This window comes from Anticarsia gemmatalis, chromosome 13 (genome assembly GCF_050436995.1).
Source record: "Anticarsia gemmatalis isolate Benzon Research Colony breed Stoneville strain chromosome 13, ilAntGemm2 primary, whole genome shotgun sequence".
Lineage (NCBI taxonomy): Eukaryota > Metazoa > Arthropoda > Insecta > Lepidoptera > Erebidae > Anticarsia > Anticarsia gemmatalis.
Window position 1 is genome coordinate 6,033,930 of NC_134757.1, and position 18,354 is coordinate 6,052,283.

General features: G+C 38.6%; 1 protein-coding gene across 2 annotated transcripts in view; it reads left to right on the forward strand.

The window, feature by feature from the left end:
* The window catches only part of sog (chordin short gastrulation), a 65,880-nt gene that overhangs the window by 40,464 nt on the left and 7,062 nt on the right, over nt 1-18,354 (forward strand). Inside the window, exons 4-8 of one of the 2 annotated variants that reach the window (XM_076121410.1) lie at nt 16,058-16,126; nt 16,207-16,469; nt 16,594-16,727; nt 17,601-17,877; nt 17,986-18,267. In XM_076121410.1, the coding sequence (XP_075977525.1) occupies nt 16,058-16,126; nt 16,207-16,469; nt 16,594-16,727; nt 17,601-17,877; nt 17,986-18,267 (1,025 nt within the window). The remainder of the gene's footprint in view (nt 1-16,057; nt 16,127-16,206; nt 16,470-16,593; nt 16,728-17,600; nt 17,878-17,985; nt 18,268-18,354) is intronic. The other variant, XM_076121411.1, reaches the window with a different exon arrangement.

Consider the following 18,354-nt stretch of genomic DNA (forward strand, 5'->3'; position numbering starts at 1 on the left):
GCAGCTTTATGGCATGCGCGTGCGACGCTTATGATGGAGGGTTTGGCGCCATTTCCATACCATTTCATTGTTCATAGAAGTGTGGCGCCGCCGCTGACATCGCGGCACGGCATGCGCCCGCCGACGACCGCGCCGAGCCGTGCGGTCACTCGTTCAAATGTAATTTTATTATGATCCGACGCTTGCGAACACTCTCCTCTCTGCATCTTAAAACACTCACTCGTATGTGAATAGAGCGCGACATCCTCAGACAAACGTTTGGAATTTTAAAATTTCACAACCATTTGTTTACGTGATCCGAATTTCCCCCACGAATATTAAATATGACAGGCTTTCGGCTGTTATTCTTTGTAGGAAGCGTATCGACAGAATCAATAAACATCGCATTACTCAATCGTATTTACGGTAAGTGCACCATCCGATCAGGAAGAACTGAGTCATGAGCCATTTTTGAATGTGAATTAGGTCGCATCGAGATTTAAGTAGATGCGGTAACGTGTTTTAAAATGTTCCAGAGTAACGTTACGTGTCTACCTGTAACATAAACACGTTAGTGATCAGTCTGGTGTCTGTCAATGCCGTGTCAAATTAACGCTGATACATAGATTTAAAGTAGTACAGAAGCGATGGCATGTGTTTATTGAACTACATAATGTTAGTGCGAAAGGCCGATGAGTGGAATTTATAAACATTAAAACATTGTGCCTTGAATACTTACTATACGAAGCGTTCTATGGCGAGCCGCCGATGAGAGATTTATCCTTAAAAGTTGCCGTACGATATCTCGAGCAACGATTGACTTGTAGATTCTTAGAAACGACCGTACATTACTTTATTACACTTATGTGTTTAACTACATACACATTATGTACGTTACAGTATAGTCTCAGAGATGAGCTTTTAATACATAGTTACTTATATAAAGATTTCAGTTGTTATTAACTCGTTACTTTGTTTCTTGTTTAATACGGAAGCTCTTAATTTTGTTACCTTTTTAATAAAACTGAGTTAACAGGTAAATATACAGTAATAATTACAACTCTTATAGCAGTTTAATAGATAATATCTGGGTAATGGATTATCTTCATGAATATAATTGACTGTTTTTTCCAATTCAATTCAATAGCTAGAAAAAACATCTATCTACTCTCATAGCGTGGTAAATTCGTAGAGTCTACACTTAAAGTAGTTTTTACGCGCAAATCCAGATTCTATGTAAGCCCTTCTAAATCCATAAAAAAATGACATGCATACCTATTTATATTTCGATAAAAAATATATTCCAGCCAGAGTCATCACGACAAAGTTATTCAAATAAAAAGGATTAAACACAAGCGTGACTATTAAGGCTAACAAATAGGTCACACTGTCTCACAGATTTATAGCTCTCGAGAACTCCAAGAATGGGCTGTAGACGGTCACACGATCAGATTTCAATAGATAACGACTATAATAGGATTACTATCTGACAGTAACTGTAACATAATATAAATTCACGACCGTAATCCGCCCGGAGATGATCGATTTAATGTCCTGTGGAACCCTAATAAGCGTTCACGAGTACTGCCATGGACTACGCCATGAATATATTTATAGGTGACAATTTATTACACGATTTACAGAATTTCGGAGTCGAACCTCTTTGGTCTTTTCCATGAAAGTAGAGATTACGTTTTTCGAAGTAAGCTTTAGGCCTCTGCCTCGAATTTTGCGGGCAGCGGGGCGGCGGCGGCGGCGGCGCGGGAGCGGCGCGGGCAACGCGTACCTATTCTCCAAACCAGCGGGCAGATCGCGTGGCACTATAGCGGTGTAGTGTTGTGTTCGTCGTTGTGTTGTCGAGATATTTGTTTTTATTCGTGAACGAAATGTCTGGAAAACGACGTACTTTATGGTAGATGCCAGATGCCATATATTAATTAGATAACGATTTGTATTGTCTGTCAATATATATATCAAATACATAATAAATAATAATAATAAATAAATAATAAATTTAACCCATTACTGTCCCACTGCTGGGCAAGGGTCTCCTCCCGTAATGAGGGAGGGGTTAGGCCTTGAGTCCACCACGCTGGCCAAGTGCGGGTTGGGGACTTTGCATGCCCTCAATAAATGTATTAAACAAATTTTAGGCATGCAAGGTTTCCTCACGATGTTTTCCTTCACCGTTGGAGCACGTGACAATTATTTCTAATACACACATAACTTCGAAAAGTCATTGGTGTGTTGCCTTGGGTTCGAACCTGCGACCACTTGCGTAGGAGGTGTCAACTTATACATAATGTTCGTATTTTATTAATACACAATATTTGACATAAAAATGGAGTCGTTCAATAACACACAATTTATTACAACGGAAGTATAGTATAGTATAATAGTATTATATACTATACGGAGCGAGGCGGGCAACGCGTACCTATACGTTTACCGTACATCGATACTTTTGGTTCGATGTTAACATCGATGTTTTCTTAATATCGATCATCCCTACGCGGGCGGTTACCGCTTGACTGGAGTGCACCGCTCGTTGCCCGCTCCCGCGCCGCTGCCACGCCGCTGTTTTCGAGAACCGGTCCATTTGATTTTACGCATAAGATCCTGCCGCTCCCGCGCCGCCGCCGCCGCCGCCCCGCTGCCCGCAAAATTCGAGGCAGAGGCCTTAGAGTAGAGTCGTTGAGGAAGGCTCTACCTTTGTATAAACTATAGCAAGACAAAGTTGTAAGTTTCTTTTTTTCATTTGAGATTTTTAAGCGCTGTGCCAAACATAAATAAATATCAGACTTTATAATGTTAACCAAAATATAATCAAACGTAACTCCCCGTATAATATCATTGCTATTAGTTGAGAAAACGAGGTTGCTAATAAACTAATATTAATAGTACTACTCATATTATACCGTAGAATATTCAAACTCTATGTTAGATAAACATCTAGGTATTTAATTCCATTAGTAGCCAGCTATTAAAATCAATTTCGTCGGAATTCATAGGCGCCTAAAAGGTAAACGTAATATCAGTCGCTCTATCTTAAGTCTAGGCGATAAAGATATTTCTCACTATACATATACCTATTTAGATAAAACATTAAGCTCGCAGTCGCCGCCCGAGCGTCAATTGTCTTTGTGAAATGTCGCAACTGTGTTGCTAAACTTTATGACGTTGCATAACTTTATAGCTGCACATAATGGACGGATATATGTCATAATAAATATCAATATAATACTGATCGTTTACACAAGATTGCAACCAAACATATTTGTTTGTTCAATTCACTTCGACCGTACATAATTATAATCAACAGGCAAATTGTAATTGAAGCGATAAATTCATGTGCATCGATGTAATAACCAGCCAGACAATTAATTTCCATGCTAATCAATTGATTCTCGCAATTACAGGCTTGACCCGTGCCCTGGGAAACTAATACAAGCGTCTTTTGAAATAGGTGCGTTCACTACGAAGATACAATTTATCTATTCAACAAAACTGATTAATAATTAATCAAAGAGGTATTAACAGGTTGTTCACACTCAGTTAATCTTTATTAGGGATTAATTTCACGAATTTACTATAATCTACGCAATGTTTCATAACATCACTTGTAAAAATATTTAGATTATAGTTTGTACGCACGAGAGATACACCGTAAATATACAATACATAAATTTGTTCCATGAGCACTTGAACTATACTAGTTATGATATAATCAAATAGCGTATAAAGTGAGAATAGTAGTGTACTATATTTATTATGGCTATTATCGTTGGGGAGATCATGATCAATCGATTCAGACGTCATGAATACAAATATTTTTAGTTACTATGTTCGAATAAAAACGTGGCCAAGTGCGTACGAGATGTATTGTAAAGTCGTACTACTCGTATCATAAACTAGACGGTAAATTGAAAAATAACGAGTATATCGCTTTTAAATTGTTTGACATGTTCAATTGAGTTCTAGACATTAAGCGTTCTTGCTGTTTTGCAATAAACATAACGTAATTAAGAACAAAATTATGACAGGGAAAGTCGGCAGATAGTCTTGATGATTGAAACTTTTAGGTGAAAATCGTTTATTGTTTGAAGTATTATTCTGAAATTATGAGTATTGTTATCGTGTGTTAAGCTTTCACACAGACAATTTGTATAATAGATTTCGTTTTCTCTTCGTAAATTACGGAAATAAAGAGATAATATCCAACACTGATGCGTTAACACAGGCGATTACTTCGTGTGTGTATCGTCACTATATAAATCTTAAACAAAACGGCATATTAAATTATTTACAACAGCAATAAAATACAGTAGTATTTTATAAAAGGTGTTGTTAATTTATTTGCTGTTGCTTCTTGCGTATTCTAATGGGGGACAATATCTAGGAATGGCGAGTGAGGTGTTGGTTTATAATGGAGGTCACGAAGGTAGGAGATTGACCGTGTGTATTGTACATTTCATGGTCGGGCGGTGGCGCCGAGGCGGTGCCACATGGCCGACCACAACGGATACCATTCATGAGCCATGAGCGGGAACCACGCCGCCGAACTTTATTATTGTGTTCTATGTTCCGTTGTCGATGTCAAGATCAATGCTGATTGCCTTTTTATTGATCATCGATTATAGACCATTGTTGTTGCCTTTGTAAAGATAGTTATAAAGCACCGTCTGCAATAATACGTCCAGTTCGGCAATACACTCCAATTTTCCAAATACAGTTTATCGCTAATTCATTTTAAATTGAACTTATCGAAAGTCGAACTCTGAAAAAAACCACTGGATGTGATTAAACAAAGAGTACAAGCGGACTTCGAACTCTACATATTTTTCGGAATGTTTATATTTCGGTTGCAAATAAAGATAAAAGTATGAAGGCTTCGTTACAAAGCGGTATCGGCTTATTTATAATTAGGTAGTGAATGAACAATACATGTCAGACTCATCTGACGGGGCACAACAAAGTCTATTGTGTTTGTTTTGCAATCATTGTTTAGTTGATATGACCCGGCGGTGTTTTTAATCTCGGCTGACCTTTGTCTAGTGGGTTCGTGTCTCACATTTGCGTACCTACGCAATGATTCAGTGATTTATTAAATCGTAGCTCTGCATGGGCGTATGTGACTGGGTTACCGACATACATCTGCATGGAATTCCTTGTGTGTCGTTATTTTTGACACCGTTCATATTTCGACGTGCTTTGTCGGTATTTGTCAGTTAGTGATGGCATTTTGAAGGCTCTTAGAGCAAGTAGGCGTTAAGGAAAATCGGATTTCTCAATGAGTTGAGAAACGGTATTGTCTTTTTCTATCAAGTTTTACCGTTTCACCTAGTGCTTGTTTGACTCAAAAAATGAGGAAAAATATAGACTATAACTATTGATTGGGGATATATGAAAAAGCAGGCCTGCTTGTTAAGTTACCAAAGAAAGCATAGATTAATGTTTGACTTCGACAATATAAAAAGGAGTGTAATATTGTTATGTGTTGCAATTTTAATAATGATGTAAGTATAATGTGTCTGAGTTTTGTTTTACGACACTATTGTGGAAGCTTGGGCGAGGTCATGTCAAAAGTCACATTATTATGAGGGCAATAATCTTTCGAATTCGTTTACATTATTTAATTTTTATATTTTTTGGATTGGTTTCTCTTCATTTAAATTCCATTTTAATAAATATTCTTTTCCTTTATAAAGTTTGCCCATTTACCTTTTGAAGGTTCTTATAGCAAGTAGTAAGCCATGTCAAAGGCCTTTCGGGCGGCTTGAATAACTTTGACCACTAACCATACGACTGAATGAGTGAATGAATAGCAAGTAGTCTCTACAATGTATATTTGCGTAAATAATCTCCCTGAAATACTTTAGAAGGTTCTTTGTAGTGTGATGTTGAATACGTATTATATTTTATTCGTTTCTATTTAAAGTATGGCTAGCAAGATTCGATCGTCACTGAGATCATACTTCGATACTAAATCCTCGAAAATTGCCTCACAAGATCATAAACTCATATACAAGTAACTTCCAGATGCCAATACTGTCGTATTGAAACATTTACTCGTACCACATGAGTTTAAACAAATAAAAGAGCTCAAGTTAGCAGACATAATATCGCTGGTCCACAGGTCCACTCTAAATAAATACGCTAATGAAGATGAATGAGTTGCAGGCATCACGTGCGGTCATTAGGCTTCATTTTAACATCAGACTCGGTCATACCAGTTAATTACTGTTTATTAATTATCCAAGTCAAAACCCAGTTATTTTCAGTCGTTTTACGAAGTCAACTTAATGTGTTAACCGCGGGCTTATGACTCAACTATTTACACTACAAGTTGTATATTTGCCAATCTTCCATTCTAGGAAGTGACATATTAAATCTAATTGTGAATGCAATCTGTAAGTTTTATGGCAGTGTGTAGCTACTTGATGTGATCGTCGCTTGTTTTGTGATGTTATCGTATTATTAACGTGTATTAACGTTCGAATGTGTTATGTATCCTTTGAGCAAGCAGTGTACTTGGAAATTGTTGACTAAATCTTTAGTTAACAATTTTGACAATTGAAATTTGGAAATTGTTGACTAAATCTTTAGTCACCAGTTTCCTTAACTTACTTTGCTTAATTACGCATACTTTCGCAAGTATTCATCAACTATTCAAATGAAATCTTTTATTTTTGCATTAAGGATACTTTTGTTGGGCTTCTATTTCAACGATGCCTTAGCGTTTGTATAAAGCGATAGACATTTCGGTTTTAATAGGGCAAGGCGCTTCTTCGGATTACTTAGGTTTTTATAAGTGTGCTGTAGCTCGATTCTCAACCATTTTCGACCAGTGACAACCGGCTAGCTATCGTAAAATTTTGTATGAAAATCTGGTCAACTCCGCTAACGGACATCGCAGGAACTATTTTGGCAGTACATTTCAAATGTCAAACTTTCGATACACGATGTTACTGACTGTACAGGATTTCGATACTGAAAAAAAAATAAAAAAAAATCGGCAACTTCACTTTCCGACCTGACAGCTATTTCAACAGTGGTATGGAGTGGTCTTTATGTTATAGGTGCACTATTAAATGATATCATCATAATCACAATACCTGAGCTAATTGGATTTACATCAATAAAATTAAATGTCCTTATAAACCTCAACATGATTGAACTTACATGATTGGTGATAAAATAACTTGTTTTAATTGATGATGTAAATGTTAATGTTTAAGTAGTATTAGTAAAGACTTTACTGGGTGTGGAGTTGGTCCTTGTTTTCATGACCGTATTCTGCGACTTCGTCTGCATGAAGGGATTCTTCTTCTTAAAGTAATCTCCAACTAGTGAAGGATGGCAATCAGCTCTGCATATTTCGTCTTATCCTTTGCCAGGCGAAAGAGTTCAGCAGCACTTCCTATGCCCGTCCATTCTCTGATGTTTCGCAGCCAGGATTTTCTCCTCCGATCAGGTCTACTTTTTCCGGCTACTTCACCAACCATTATAAATATTATTATTCTTTATTATGAAGGGATTACTAGTGGTAGAAAGTGGCCTATGTGTTAATTCAGTTTATAAACTACGTGTTTAGTTTTACTGATTGAGTAACAGTCGTTCCTTCAAAAATGGAAGCTTTCGCTTTTATTATATTAATAAGATTAGCTGTTACCTACGGATTATCACAAATTAAGTACTATTTGTCATATAAATCGGAAAGAAGTCATTTACCCCTAATTTCACACGAAACTTCACAAATAAGTATGAATTACATCAGCAATGAGTATTTTAATCAATACACGATCAACCTTCAGTTCTATCAGAGATTATAAAATAGTTATAGGTATATTATTCATAATACTTATTGTATAGTACCGTAAAACTGGCACACTTTTCAAAATATGTTATACCTATTTTGAATACTGAATTATTTACCTTAATTCGTCAGTTGTCGTATAGTTAGTGGTCAATTTGTGTCAAAGTGTTTCAAGCCATCCAAAGCTCTTTCACATTTCTTAACGTCTGTTTACTGAACTGACAATAACTGGGAACTTTTTACGTGCCCTCTGAAGCACGGAGAGCTCAGTTATACCACGTTGCGGGGTCACACATCTACAAAATGTCCGCACTAAGGTAGCTTGACCCACTGATTGTCTACCTGTCAGTGAGCACGAACGCCTTACGATTATATTTATTATATACTTAATACGATTCATTTACTTGTGAACAGTGTTAATAGTTTATAGCTAAAACTTTATTCTTTCCCGCTACTATTTCCCGTGGGAGAGCAATCAAGCAAAGCAAAAGCAAGTCTATTAAAAACCAACCCGTGCTTATAGAGCTATAAATATTATACCACTGATAAATTACTTGTATGCCTATTCTTATAAAAAGCCGGAGATACCTAATGCGGAGTATCGGTACTTGGGTACATAATGTATCAATGTGCATGGTCTCACGTATTACCCTACTTTATCAGTTCATTGTACCATACTTGTGGCTTTATTCTGCGAACACGAATGTATTGCAAGGTCGGTATTTCTTTAGATGTTTTCGAAAACAATGTTGGTACTGTTTAATAAAATACAGTTTGTTGTAAAGGAATTTGGTATAATCGTGAATCTGTATATGAATTGTACTGATTTTTTTTAAGTAATATAAATAGTAAATAGAATCTTTGAATAGAAGGTAATTTTTTTTATTTAAGCTTTATGGTTACAAAATTAATTAAGACCATGTATGTAATAGACTCTGAAAGTTAACTTTCAGCACTTTAACAGAATGTCAACACAATAATTTCAAACAATTAAATTTCTTCGCCTGGTAGAGCTTAAAATATTTAATGTATCATTTAAAATACGCTTTTCCTGTGCCCCTACCTCATACTGGCCATATTTTCTCTTACAAAGTTGCTATCTAGTTTCAAATGATTCATGTTCTTAGCTTTTCATGTAGCAGTGTGCCGTAGGTCATACGCGTGCATTGACAATTGCATCCTCGTCCAGCAAATTTACGTTGCCTTCCCACGGGAAGAGATGCGATGGATCTATTCTTGACCGCTATACCGACGCCAAGTTCTATAATTACTGCGTATTCTTCCTTGGTAACGATGAATGATGACCGCTATTAACTACTCGAATTAATATTATATATAGTGTCAAGTCTCATTAGGTGTTACGCTTATTACCGAATTTTCATACTGCGCAAATTAGGTTTTCTTAAACTAAACATTTCGTGTATGAGACGAAATGTGGAAGAAGGATATGGGATGCTATTGCTATATGTGTGTAACTTATTTATAGAAAGACAGGATGACAATAATAGCCAGTTTTATGTTTGTTTTAGCATTTTGAAAAGGTATTTTATTATACTAACTTGTCTGCTTAATGGTTGCTAAATTCACGTTAATTACTATACAGGTATTCTAGGACGAGTACATAATTTTTAAAAGGTCACAACTTCTAGTTGATTAAGAAATCAATTATTGTGTTTTATGTGAATATCCTCGAGCTACTTATGAAATGTCAACTATAACATAAACAATAAATCGTATTTTACAATACAGACATAATTGTTTGCCGTCTCATTGTCTACGGCGTTAATGGTATGATTATAATTTAATTTAACTGTAGGTACTAGTAATCAATTCATATAATGCTCAGTATATAACGAGTTTATTACACGTTGCTCTCGCGTGTTGCTTTCCTCTGAAGGGTTTACGACGGTGAAAATAAACGTTCTGACATCAAAATTAATATTATTGTCAGTAAGCTCTAATTTGTATCATACTTTACAATGTTTTCAACTTGTTAGAAACGTCAAGAATTTCGTACAGGGAAAATCTCACGAGTATTTCGTCCAACAATACGGGCCTATCGATAATACGAATGGGGATCACGATTTCGACAGATGGTATCAAACACTCGTTAACATATGGTTCACGTAATTAATGATTCACGGTAGGTGTATTTTTTATAACTTGTATATTCAGAGCGGATCGTGGCGGCGGCCTTGCCGATATTCTGATGATAGATACGCCGTCATTCGCCAATCAGCTCTCGTACGCATCATTTCTAATTAATTCCATCAACGAGACCCATCGGCTTCATTGCGAATGTGTACCAAATGTATCTTGTGAATGTACCGATGACAAACGCTGCACTCCGCTAATAAACTATTTGTTATAAATTGACACAACTGCTTCAAGAATGTTGTTTTCAAAAGGTGTCATTAATTTTGATTATGATTCGGTGTTTGCGGTGAAATTGAATATTAAACAGACTTGAGTATTTAAAGTAATGTATTATTAATATGGCTGGTCTGTTTATTTGCTTGTTTATATTAATAGTAATGGGCGCCAGGCGCCGTAACACCAGATTATCTGATAATGTTGGTACTATATCCACATTAATTCAGCCGGCCGCCGTCTATTTGCTACACCTTACAGTAATATATTTTGGTGGAAAATGAGTTCATTATAATTTCATAGTAATACAAACAAACTACTTGCAATTGATTTGTTTACTTAACATGTTGACGTAGGTCGTTTGAGCTGGGAAAAATGTATTTTGAACTAAATATATAGTTGTAACCTGGATAATAAATTGCAGACGAGTAGCTACTACAGCAAGCGTGCTGCAGAACAAAAATAAATAGAAAAAGTAGTAAAGAAAGAGCTGCACCATTTTCGAAATATGTGAAAAGGATTATGTTACACCTTTTTTCTTACAATTATTTATCCTTACTTTAGCAAGAAAAGAAGCATCCACAAAAACAAAGTTTATTTCTCAAATTGTGTTTGAGTATTTTATGTATTTGACTTCCTTTAGTCTCTTAAGTAGTATCTCAACAAACAATTTTATGGGCGCTTAGCGCTCAATGCGACAGAGAAAACGCAGAGTTTGTTTCTTATTTGTTTACACTTTACATCTTATTATCTTTGAGTACGAGTTAAACGAGCCATTAACTTGTCGCGCCACAAACCAATTGACATCGTGAAACAGTCGTCATTGATACTGCCGTACTCGTTTCCTTATTTTCGCTGGAGATAACGTGTGCATTGATTCATTATTATTCTACGTATGTGTAAGTATATGTGTAGATAGAGAGAAATGCAAAACACGAGGCTGTCTGTAGTGCGGGGCCGGGGCGGCGGCGGCGGTGAGGTGCGGCGTGAGCAAGGCTGTAGGCGTAAAATGCAAATCGCCAGCGTTTCACCGCAGGACAATGCGGCCGAGGTGTTGCGCGTCTTGTAAACAGCACGGACGTGGTTTGTTGTTCTACTTTTTTGGGTAAACGGTTGTCCGTAAACGGCGGTGCATAGGCCGCCGCAGAAATACCGCGGTCCGTACAATGGCTCGTTCGCCGCCGCCGTACATGGGAGTCGCGGGCGTGAACGCACCGATTCTCCTTGTTCGATGTTCACCAACCGTGTTCAGACATCCATTTTAGTTTAACCCGAAGATCGAGTAGTTTTGGCGTTCTGCAAACACGGTGAACGTTTACGGCTATAATGCCAGATACAATTGTTTGATGTGAATGCATACGGTCGTTTACGTCACTTACGTTTCGCAACTCGATCACCTAATGTACACGGCATATTATCATTATGTACGTTGGCGGCAGGCGGCGTCGAAATATTCACATCGAGATGCATCCAGAGCGTCGCGTCGAGGCGAAATTATATTTTATGGAAATGGATGTTGAATCGAAGCCAACGATCGTTGCATTCTTACAGCGCGACAGTTATGCGGGCGTGTGTGCGGGCACGAACACCACGCCGCGTGCCTATCGACAACAATAAGACCGCGCCTTATGCCATAAACATTCTTTGCCACAATCATTACGAATATAACCTATAAATTAGCGCAGAGCCGACTTGGAACAAACCGCTTGCCGTCGCGGGAATTTGCAATGAGACCGTAGAGCACTGTCAGCCTCTGTGGAATACGACGCACGGCGAGCGAATCTTTTGCGAGCCCTTTGCAGCACCTTACATTTTCGTCTCAATAAATTTTCTATCGCGCTTGTCGTTCCGCATTTTCTTGCAATCTTATCCCTAACGTCTTCTCATAATTTTCAAGAGCACTCTCGTAATTTACGAGTATTTCACTACATACCGATGTAGAGCAGTAGACACACATTTTCATAATTTAGGATTTCCTGTCACTTTGACTCGGTTTCCTCTGATGAAAGGCAAATAAGATTACATTTATTAATAGGGACAATTAATATCAGCCACTCTGCTACGTTCATTCGCAGTAGATATCGGCGTTGTACAATAACTGATAAGAAAATCGCGTACGTAAAAGAAGAAACAATGGCATAGGTGCGACGTATCAATGTTATCGACAGGCCTATGTGGCTAACATGTAGGTTAATGGTTAATTAGGTCGAGTACGCTTCGAGTAATTGAGAAGTAAATAGTATTGTAGTAGATTAGTACCGAGGTATGAATCAATGCAACAAAGTGGCGAAGAACTTGACGAGTATGAAGATTCTGGCATAGTTACAAGTAGTGTCAGGTAGGTGCTGTACAATACATAGTGTACACTGTACATCGGGGTGACATGAGCGACGGCGACGGTGTGCTGTTTTCAGTGGAGCGTCGTGTTGTGTGACGTCACTAGACGCGTCGTCACTTGTTCAGAATAGTTCCGCCGCCGCGGCCGCACATGAATTTTTTCAGTCTGGTCGAGGTCAAGGTATCATTTGATGCGCTCGATTGTCCGACGTACACATTCGTAACTTATAAATATTGAAAGCTTTTGTATTCAAAGTTATTTACCTTCAAAGTTACTAGTTACATTGTAGTATGTAATAAATCCATCCGCGGGACACATTGTACGTGTTTAATAGAAACCGAATTACACTTGCGTATGCAAAGTATTTGTATAATTTATCTAATCGCCTCTTAAATGTCAAATAAATATGCACAGCGTTCACTAAGGAAGTACGAAATAAGGAGTTGCCTTAAGAAATCTCGTAGAACTGCGATTGATTGTGTAATGGTTGTCGCCTGAGCACGAGTCAATGTTGTCAATAGGGAGACTGATCCGTCTGCTAACGACGGGACACGACTAGTTGCGCCATCACACGCCGCCTGACCGCTTGATCGTTCCTGTTGCATATCTATGTATTATATTCACGCACTAAATAGCTTTGTTAAAATCTTTGATTTATACCCGAGCATTCTGAACCTAGACATCATAAAAAATTTCAAACTTTCTAGTCGAGTGATACTAAACATCTGAAAATTTTAAAAGATATTTCCGAGTGTTTGCCTGTAATTCATGTTAAAAGATGTCTTCATTAATGACAGATAGTCAGATATAAGAATTAATCTTTGTAGCGGCCGGCTGGCCGCTGAGATCTGGCAGCCGTTGTACAATTTCAATCGTTTGTATGATATGACATCGAATGAGTGTTATATCTGGCCCGTTTGAACCGATTTATTGATGTCGTGAGCTTGTACACAGACTACACAGCTTGTGTCCGCGGCAGCGCGAGCGCGGAGCGTCGTGAGCGTCGTCTGCACGGCGCCGGGTTACATCACACTATTGGAAAACTCGTCGCGACGGAGAGGGCTAAAGACGTTAGGCCGCGACTAGACTCTGAATGAAGCTATCACACCGCTAGTCCAATCACGTCGCCACCTCGAGGTTGCTTTTAAAAGTTTAAATTCACGGTAAACGACATTAATGAGTGGTATCGTTTGAATGCTATGTGTCCCAGTGTTCGCAGTCACACCGCGAGTGTGCGCTATGCACACGCATAAATATTCATACCCGCACAGGCGCGACGAGTGAGCCAAGCTTGGCCGAGTCAAAGGTGTCCGACGACGCGAGCGCACTCTTTTGTAGGGTTGACGCCCGATCACATTTTTCTAAATAGTCTTTAGCACATTTTTCCTGCACTCCTCGTAAAACATTCCAAGACAATTCGTTCATTAAGATTGTAATAGAATCGGACGACTATGAACGGATTAATATGAATGAAATGATTCATACATGTGAAAGAGAAATGAATACAGTTCTAGCTGTTCAATAACGAACAATGTAGAGACAATATATGCAACATTGTTGCTCATGTCAGTGTAGTCGGTATTATTTTGTTATTAGTAGGTACTAACAGCTATAATAGCGTGGAATATTTATGTCAACTGCATTTATTCATAAACCATGTTGAGATATGAGGTGGTGATAATATTTTACATAATGGAGTGGCGTGTACAATAAAAGCGTCGGCAGCCCTGTGTATCGGCGGCGCATTCTCTCGTCGGCCCATCTCTCCGAGAGCTACTCTTTGTTGTGCTTGCAAATATCCTAGAGCTACTCATCGCCGCGTTGGCGCCATTTGCAAATAAATTTAGGGCTGTCTCGGATATGTAATGAATTTACAGAGTGAGTTATGAACGGTGGCGCCGGAGCGTGCCAGATCACAATCTGCTTCGGTACATGTATAGGCGCGTACGCAGCGCACTGCGCGGCGGCGGCGGCGGCGGCGTAAACAACTCCGCTCATCATAATGTTTACTAGCCACTATGGGCTTGTTTATCATGTCATTCCCCTGTCCACTACCACCGATCAGATAACGCGATTTATTAGTTTAACTCGCACTGCTATTACGTACACAAGTACACATTACTCGCTTAAACATAGATATTGACAAGCCACAATATAATTATGCCATTATTGATATTACATTACAATATGACATTTACATGTTTATTAAGACCAGAAGCGCTATTATTCTATTAAAATAATTACTTGTCAGGTAGTTATTGAAAATTGACATTTAAAATTTATGGAAAAATATTGATAAAGGACGCATAGTTTAAGTTGTTTGTTGTTCTATTTGAAGTGACATTGCAAGCATATAAATATACCGCAATATCGCGCCACTCCGTGTTATAATGTAGTTGTTATGTAGGTCAATCTGGGCCAACATATCTAAGTATCGCTAGTATATTGGGATTTAATTACAGCGTGCCTATATAAGAGACATGTACGATTACACTTTATGCTGCTGTGGCATCTTCTATTCCTGTGCACCTACAATGAACGTCAATGTGGATGCGTGACTGAACGATGAATTTAATAATGTCACCTTTCACATAAATCTCCAAGTAATGCGCTGTTACCCTATCCTGTTCGGCTGAACATAGTTATTCTTAGGTATTTGGGGTAAGCTCAAACAAGGGCCTCGTGAATGTTTGTAGTTTCTAAATCAGACCTAACCTATTAATGCTGGAAATGTTCCGTATCTTAAAGATAATTTTCTTCAGATCAAAAGTCACAATGGGAGCCATTATAGTCTAGCGTGACGGTTGTTTTAATTTAGAACTTGGACGAAATTTGGATCTTCAATAATTTTAACTTCACGTATGTTTAAATAAATAGTATGGCGTAATAATAAAGCTTGCACGTTAGTTACGGAAATTCATTAAATATAAAGCGCAACAACGACACATTAGGGTTTACGAGCATTTAACGAGCGCACATCGACAAATCGGGTACCAATCAAACTGTCGCGCGAAATGTCAGTGCTCTCTCTATTTCTGTCCATAGCAGACCCAACAAGAAAGCTATGCAAAACGCAAATTCTACCGTCGCCGTCTAGACGCCCGCGCCGATCCTGTTACGATTGAATAACATTTGATCCAATCAACCCGAATGGAGGGGTCGGGGAGGTCTTGCGAACTGGCCGCCCGTCGACGCCGACGCACTCGGCGTCCAATCAATTGATCCAACTACGGCTTTTTATGAGACTCATCGGAGCGAGAGAAAGTGTCCTCATCTATACCGGGAAACATTAACTTTTACTTAAAATTATATTTCCCTCCGTCTAGAGCTTACGGCATCATACGCATGGGTTCTTGTATAAATGCAAATTTTATTTGTCTTTATTAATACTGTCGGCTCGATCTACTGTTTAGTATCTGCATAATCTCTGTTTATAGAATCCGTCGCTAGTTCCTTTCACCGCTTACTTGGAAAGTAATCTTATCGGAATGACAGTAATCATAATATTTTGTATTAGATCTCCCTGTTCTAAACCGGAAATCTTTTTGTTCCAGCTCCTGATATCGTGCAAGAAGACAGTCCCGTCGTCATTACGACAGATGAAGATGAACACAACATGAAATGTAAGAAACAATCTTCGAATGTCGTTTATAGTAATTCAAGATATACTTTCTTGCAATTTACTGTAATTGGTACATTCCAGATTTTGCATCATTTCTTACTGGCCGATCCCCGCTGTGTGTGCGGCGTGATGACATGTCAGGGGTGCCAGTTGCCCCGGGGGTAGCGACTGCACGGTTTACGTTTCGGCGTCGTCACCTCTACTGGTCGGTCCTACTGAGTCCCTCGATGAAAAGCCAGCCGCGGGCACTCGCCTTCCTTGACCGTGAAGGACGAGTACTTTTAGAACAGTCATTGAAGAAAATACCAGGGATTCATGCCACTTATGAAGAAAAAACAGATAAGGTATTTCAAAGCAATTTCGAGTGTTTTAATATATAATTATGTAGATCGTTTCCAAGAAGTTGAAGTACACACTCGTCAGGTTCTCGTTATTGATCATAAACCTAAGGATCTGTTTAATTTATAGCTGTGTGGCGTATGGCGTCGAGTGCCGCGCCAGTACAAGACGTTGCTGCGAGACGGCGACCTGCACGTCGCGCTCCTGTGGGGCGACGCCAGGAACAACACCATCGATAGCGCACTCAGCGGCAGAATCGACAGGTAGGTACGGACATTCCAAATGAACATCAACTCAGTACAAGCCGACGATTTGATTTATCGCTGAAGCCTTATGAGTAATCACAAACAAGTATCCATGCAATAAATATTACCGCAGTAATTATTCCCGGGAATCTGTGAATGGCACTACTGTTCGCCTTGGATTGTAAATTTAAATTGACCGTGTGATTAATAACGGAAAACTTTAAGTTCACCATTAGAAACAATTCTGGGAAAAAACCTAGATAAACGCACACATGTTTTACCTATTAGAGATTCGTAATGTAAGTGGAAACTCAATTGATTTGTTTTTTAATTACTACAAAGTTATCATTAATATCTGTGATACTACATGTCGATGCGGTTGTTACATTTTTAATAAGAACTGTAAACAAGATTAGATTTTGCTTCTAGGAAAATGAATTAATGTGACCTTCTTTTTTAATAATTAACCTTACTGCGAATTATGTTGAGGAAAAATGATGTTTTATCAGGGATTTCCTGGCTTTTTGTCATGTCTACGAATAGATTATTCATACTTACTCGTTGCTATCTAATACGAGGCTTCTGAAGATTGCACTTGGAGAATACACTCTAACACCCAAGTATCAGTTATATCTTAATGCGAACATTGCGTGATCTATACGGCAATATCCCTCAAAATAAACTAAGACTAGAGGATCGCGTTTAATGCGGCTTATTCAGAGCTGAATTATTGTGATGATGTTTACTTGCAGTATATTTCGGATATTATTGAATCCTTAAGTACGTTTAGATATTGTTATTTAGGCCGTAATAGTCGTATAACTCCGTTATTTATGGTTGTTTACGATTTGTCCAATGTATTGCAATGCTGATGAAACATTTTGTTCTTAGGTATCCAGCTTTATCATCGGAAATGTTCACTACGTTGTTGGAGCCTGAACACCCGCCTACTTCAATTGGCCAAGGCGCATGCCTGGACTATCCTACAATGGAGTACGAAGATGGATGGTGGGGAGGCACGGCGGTGATCACGGCGGTCGCTGGTGCCACACCAAGTCTTTACTTGGCCCTTGTATTCAATGGAGTGTTTCCTAAGGCTACCGGCACTTCTCATCTGGTCCGAGTAGTGCTTACACTACCAGAGAAGAACCAAACCATCATTGATCAGGTATATTCATATTGTTATTGGTTTTCATATTTTCTCTTCTTCGTAGGTCAGTTAATGCATATAACTGACTTGTTGCTTCGGGTCTTAGATGAAGAATATTACTTTCAGGTGCAGAGGGTAAGCAAACCCCATTATGACGTCAATGTTCTTGAAGTTTCTACGCCTGTATCAGCTGCCGAACTGCGGTCTCTAGCACGAGGACGACTCTTTCTCACGGTTGAAGCGGTCGATTCTCCTGAGAGACGTATTGTAGGCAGTGTCAGACAGAAAGCTGCTTGTGAACTGTACAATGCTCCGTTAGTAGCTGAAAGATTGCCAGCTACACCTGCCCCCGAAGGACTTGCCTTGCTTTACATCGATAAAGAAGGATCTCTCGTCTATGACATACAGGTAAATTACCTTATTGGTATTTAGGATTTCGTGATTTATAAATCCCTTACAAGAACCAAAGAGGACACCGCCAAGGCTCGTCACCTC